Here is a 6,000-nt window from a genome sequence, read left to right as displayed (position 1 = left end):
GGCCGCGGCGGGGGCGGGGCCCGGCGGCGGGGGCGGGGCCGGCCCGGGGCGGGGCGGAGGCGGGGCAGAACCGAGGGGAGGTGGCGCGGGGGCTGCCGGGAAGGGCCGGCGGCGGCGGGGCGATGGCGGCGGAGCGCGGCCGGGGCGGCCCCCCGCGGTGGCGGCGGCTGCTGCGGCGGCGGCTGTGAGGGGCGAGCGGCGATGCGCGGCGCTCCCGGCGACGATGGAGGACCGGTCCCACAAGGTGCTGCTGGCGCTGGTGATGCTCTTTCTCTTCGCCGTGATCGTGCTGCAGTACGTCTGCCCGGGCACCGAGTGCCAGCTCCTGCGGCTACGCGCCCTCAGCCCCGCCGCCGCCGCCGACCCGTACCGAGCGGAGGACGAGACGCCGGCGCGTTTCGTTCCCCGTTTCAATTTCTCTGCCGGCGATTTGCTGCGCCGTGTGGACTTCAACATCAAGGGGGACGACCTGATCGTCTTCCTGCACATCCAGAAGACGGGCGGCACCACCTTCGGCCGGCACCTGGTCCGCAACATCCAGCTGGAGCAGCCCTGCGAGTGCCGCGCCGGGCAGAAGAAGTGCACCTGCCACCGGCCCGGCAAGCGGGAGACCTGGCTCTTCTCCCGCTTCTCCACCGGCTGGAGCTGCGGGCTGCACGCCGACTGGACCGAGCTCACCAACTGCGTGCCCTCCGTGGTGGACAGCAAGAAGGAGGTTCGGCTCCGGCCCTCCAGGTGAGCCCGTGCGGGGACACCGGGCCTTCACCGGGGGGCTGCCCGTGCGTCCCGAGCCTCCCCAGCCCGCCTGCGGGCGGTGGCAGAGCGCCGGTGCGGCGGCGGCGGGATGGGCGATGGACCCCGGCTGGGCGCAGTCGTGGCGGGGATGCTGGGGCGGGGGCGGGATGGGGGGAGCTGGGTTGTGAGCTCTCTCGGTACTAAGCCCCCCAGCACGGAGCAGGCTGCACGCCGGCATGCAGCGAGGGCTCCGGGAGCCGTACCGGCCCGCGGTGGGAGCGGCGTGCTGAGCGCTGCGGAGCAAACGAAACCTGAGCCCCGCTCCGCTGCGAGCTGGGGGCTGCAAACGGTGTCCCGCAGGCTATGGCGGTTGTATCTGCTGGCGGGGAGAGCCCGGGAGCGCAGAGCCCGGTGCTCAGCAGCGGCCAGCGTCGCGCGCGGGGGTCACAGGCACAGGCCTGGCAGCCCCGCGGCTCGGGGACCCCCGGGGCGGCCCTCCCGGGGCTTACACCGCAGCAAGGCTCCTCCAGCTCTCTGCCGGAGCCTTCTCCGTCGCTGGAAGATCACCCCCTGGTCCCGAGTTGCCCGGGTGGGCCGGGGGCCGGTGCCGGTGTCAGGGGAGCCGGCGCGCCGCTGCGCCTGGTTTCCGCGGGAGCTGAGCGAGTGCGCGCAGCAGCCTCGGGAAGGGAGGGTTGCTCGTGGCCGAATGTCGCCTCGCGAGTAGCTGCTTCGCCCTTCAGCCCCAACCTTGTTTGTTTTGTGTTTGTGCTTTGAGTTCTGGTGCCAGCGCTCGTCATCCCGGCACCGTCCCTTCAAGTTGCCAGCCTGCCCAGCCCATGGCTCGGGGGCTGCCTCGGTGCTGCCCCTGCCCTTGAAAGGCCCCACGGGCTGATCCTGAGCAGCAGGCACCTGCCTCCTCGGATACCTTCAGCTGGAACAGGCGGAGCGGCTTGCCCGCGGCTGTGGGCGCAGCTGTGCGGTGCCGCAGAGCAGCTCAGGGGTTGGGGTCTTTCTGTGTTGCTTCTCTGGGACATGAGAAGCCAGAGTATCGCTCCTATTGCGCTGCTGGACTCACGGCAGGTCCCCTGACAATGAGGGTACTGTTATATATCACGCTATCTGAAGTCAAGTCTAAGCACAGATTCACTTGAAATAGAAAGCAATTTCTTCCTAGATTTCCTTTTATGTAGTGTGACACGACACTGCCATCTAGTAGAAGAATGGTTAGCGTCATTATCTCCCTGTACCCGAGGAGCATCTCTTTATGAGACTTGGCTTTTGTGATTCCTGCTCTTTTGTTTTCCCTACTGCTTTAAAATTTAATTGTCTCGTTTTTGTGACATCCCATTTGCAAACGGTCGGGAACCAATTCCTTGTCCTCTGGGCCTATTAGCTTCCCAGTTTCAGGCTGCTGAGCCTTGCAGGCTGCGTGGTTTATTTTACCTGTCCTATAAATATGTTGTTTGTCAGCAGAAATGGAAATTGCATAACGTGTGCTCTCTTTTGCTGAACAGCTTCCAGTGATCTTTCTCTTCCCCCAGAGATGTCCCTGGCCTGCAGACTTGTAGCTGTGGGCACGGGTTCCCTTCCTTGCCCAGAGCCGGGTCTGTCTGTGCTTGGGGTTAGTGGTGCTCTCCAGAAAACGGGGATAGTTCTCCTGAACCCACCACCTCAGGCCGAAGGGAAGGCTGGACTCTGAGAGATGAGTTTTTTGTTTGCTGCTTTTGCCTTTGGTTTGACTTCTTTATTTCTTCTTTTTTCCCTTGTTGGATTACCAGATCTGAGTGTCTGAGTCAATGCAGAAGCATTTTGTCTACCTGCCCAGGAGATCAGAGCGATGGTTCCTCGTCTAGAAAACCATGTGTTACTGTCGTAGCTGACTTCTGAGAGGTTGCTAGGACTTGTGAATTGGGGTTGGAACTGGGAGCGAGGGATGAAAATGAAGCTGTGATGCTTTTGCATTAGGTAGAGGTCTACTCTCTCAAAGGCTTCAAAATTATCTTACATTTTTAATAACCTCATTACACAGCTTGCATAATAGATATAGTTAGTCTCACAAATAATGCCTTGACAAGCAATTATTTGGACTGCAACTCCTAAGTGTTTAAAAGTACAGGAAAGGAAGTAGTTTAAAATGAACAATAGTCCCTTCAAGTCTTCCTGCCACCGTAATACTTTGTCTTTTATTTTGTGTTCTCAGCATAACAACGTTCAGCTGGCAACTAGTTAACGAGCACCTATTGCTAGTGCCAGTAACCCATGCTAAGCTAGGCACTAGCTCCTTTCAGAGCAGCCAGAGGGATGAGGGTGCCTGAGCAGAGGAGCCTTGCTGGCTCTGAGCTGGGCCAGCCTGCCTGTCCCTGTACTGGGGTTTTGGGGAAAAGCCTGACTGTCCTGGGGGTGTGTGCTGGGTTAGTGCTGGTGGGGAGAGAAGGAACAGCCCAGCCCCGGTGTGCCCCTTGATAAGGGTGGGAATTCCCACACCTATCATCAAGGTGATTAAAGAGTAAGACCCTCTGCCTGGCAGCTGCACTGTGCAGCCCCTAGTTAAACATCTTTGGGCTGTGTGGCCTTGTCTGGGAATAGCCAAAGGAGCCATCTTCCTTCCACCAGCCTTTTTAGTTGGCACCTTCATGTGATTACTTTGTGCAGGGGTTTGCCTCGAGGGGCATGGGGAGTCTCCCTGTCAGCCTGCTGGTGAGCCAGGCTGTGCTTTTTCTTTCCTTTAAAAGTTGAGCCTTTGTTAGTCTGGAGGATACCACGTCCTGGACATCTTCGTGCTCAGTGCTGGCTGAGGATATCAGCCTGATAGGATCTGATGGGATCACCCTGCAGCATTCAGCCTCTGCGCATAATCCCATCCCAGTTTGCCTCTTTCTTTGGGAATTGCAGGCTTGGAGGGCAGATTCCTGCATTGGAGCAATGCAAATACTCAGGATGGCTGTTGTGATACCATTTCTGGTTTTGTCTTTAATGCAGTGGTGCTCTTTCTGCCTGAGCATATAGATTTCCAGATCTTGCTACCACTGTGTAGTGGTGGCCTGTGCTCCTTAAGTAGCCAAAATCTCCTTCTCCTTTGGTCCTTCCTTCCCCTAGAGAAATGTGGATCTCTGGGTGTGGGATTTTACTTTAAATGTTTTTTTCAGGGTGTGTGTTCTGTATACCCTCATTCCTGCTTGTCTCCTGTTCCACCAGTGCCACTCACCACTGCGGCATCCAGAAATCTTGGGAGAGGGAACGGGAAGGTGCAGGCAGAGTTGATGCTTTGAGAGTGCTCTGGATTTGCTGCTTGGGAGGTTGGTGGAATGGGCTGATGGCAGTGGCAGAAAGGGGGGGGTTGTCTCAGCCCCTTGGCATCAGCGGTGAGAAAGGAAAAATGTGCCTTTTCCTAGTCATGAGTGACTGACTTGGGTCACTTGATTGATTGTGGAAGCCTCAAAGCTCTTGGCACGCTGAACAGAGGCAGCATCCAAAGTAACTGTGTGTGAGAGCATCACAGAACTGAGATTTCACTTGGCTTGGGCTAATTATTATGGGAAGTATCTACCTAACTTGTCTATAGCAATAAATCCAATGGCACTGTTGCAAGAAACAAAAAGTGTTGGAGTTAGGCTGGAAATGTAGTGAGACATGGGAGCAAATAGAGGTACCCACGTTCTTAAGTGATGTCATGGCTTTGTACCCTTGTTGGGTGAGAGATGTGAAGGTCAGGCTGTGTTTGGTGTCCCTCCTGGCCAGTGTTGAGGAGATGCTCTCCATTGAGAGATTGGAAGAAATGTCACACTGCTGGTATGAGCTTGGACCAGGACCAGGGATGGTGCCTGCTGGCATTTGGGAGGCTTGATGCTGGCACTGTGCTGCTGTGATGTGGGACAGAAGCCTCTGGCAGTACAAGGATGTTCTTGTCTTGTCCTTGCATGTTAATTAAACTCCTCCAAGTTGTGTTTTAGGACAATTTAGAGAAAAGATACATTAGAACATTTCCAAGCAAACTGGAAGTGTTGACAGTGCCATGCCTCGGGCTGAACAGGTTCATCCTCACACACTTGGAAATGTGGTGGGATTTGAATCTGCTCGTCTCATCTGCTCAGTGGTCCTTGGTGGTGTGCCCAACTCCTCACAAGCCGGGCTGCTGGCAGAGCCTTGGGAGGAGGGTGGCTTTGCTGTGGCAAGCGTTGCCATCAGCCCTGGCATAAGCTCAGATCCCGCCTGAGCAGGCTGTGCCCCACGCCAGGGTTTTCCCAGTAAGCTGCTTCTGTGGGGAGGGGGGCAAAAAAACCCCCCATGTAATGCTGCCAGGGAGAGAAAAATCACCTGGGGAGTTTTGCTGCTTGGGGAGAGACCTGCTTAGTGGCAGCTGCTGAAACAGTACGGGTGGTACGGAGCTGTGCAGATGGATGAGCTCTGCTGTCCCACCTCTCACAGTGGAATTTGGGCAATAGGTAAGGCCCTAAAGTCATCCCTAAACCCCTGGTATGCAGGAGAGATACTGTAGGGTCCTGTGGCACCCTGAGGCTCAGGGTTGATAATGAAAGCTTCAGCAGGAGGTAGAGAATTAAAAACATCTGGATGCTGATGGATCAGCCACCACTTCCAAGGATGGTGTCCCTGAGCGCTGCTGTGTTGGGGAGGGGGGAAGAAGGGGGCAATGTGGCTGAGCTGGAGGCTGTGAGAGAGCAGATGGGTGACCTGCTGTGACTTGGGTCCTGGCCAGAGCTCTGGGAGGGTGCCTGCCTGCCCTTGAAATACGTCGCTGAAACTCCCCGGCAAAAACTCTGCAACGATTATAAAGCGGAAAAACCCCAAACTAAAAAATGGAGCGTTTGCAGAGGTGCTGCCAGGCCCCAGCGGCTCCGTGCTGCTGCTCTGCCAGCAGAGCTCTTACTGACCCCACTTGCTGCCGTGAGGTGCTGCTGCGGCCGCAGGACACGGCGTGCGGTGGGTGTCACCTCACACAGGCCAGCGTGTCTGCGGCAGCACCTGGTGGCACCCAACGTGGGTCTGGTTTTGGGGCATCGGAAGCAGTGGGGTGGCCTGCAGAGGGAAAAGGGTCATTGCTGTGTGTACGAGTGGATCCTTCACCCGCTTCTGTTCCAGGGACTGACCTCGAAGGTCTTGGTTTTAAGCTTAAGATCGTGGGGGTTTTGAGCCGGGACTATAGGATGTCCAAAGCTCTCTAAATTGATATCACTGGTTTTGCAGATAAAGCTTTGGACCCTTTTAAAGGATTTTTAATCTTAAAGGGATTAAAAAATAATTTTCCAT

General features: G+C 56.5%; 1 protein-coding gene across 1 annotated transcript in view; it reads left to right on the top strand.

Moving 5' to 3' along the window:
• Positions 1-223: 223 nt before the first annotated feature.
• Positions 224-6,000, top strand: part of HS6ST2 (heparan sulfate 6-O-sulfotransferase 2) — a gene marked incomplete at its 5' end in the record, with an annotated part of 126,522 nt that continues 120,745 nt past the window's right edge. Inside the window, one exon of the mRNA XM_084269225.1 lies at positions 224-735. Within this exon, the coding sequence (XP_084125351.1) occupies positions 224-735 (512 nt within the window). The remainder of the gene's footprint in view (positions 736-6,000) is intronic.

The sequence above is a fragment of the Gallinula chloropus genome (assembly GCF_964237585.1).
Source record: "Gallinula chloropus genome assembly, chromosome: 11".
Lineage (NCBI taxonomy): Eukaryota > Metazoa > Chordata > Aves > Gruiformes > Rallidae > Gallinula > Gallinula chloropus.
The sequence above is the reverse complement of the archived record's forward strand: the minus strand, read 5'-3'. Positions and strand labels throughout refer to the sequence as shown.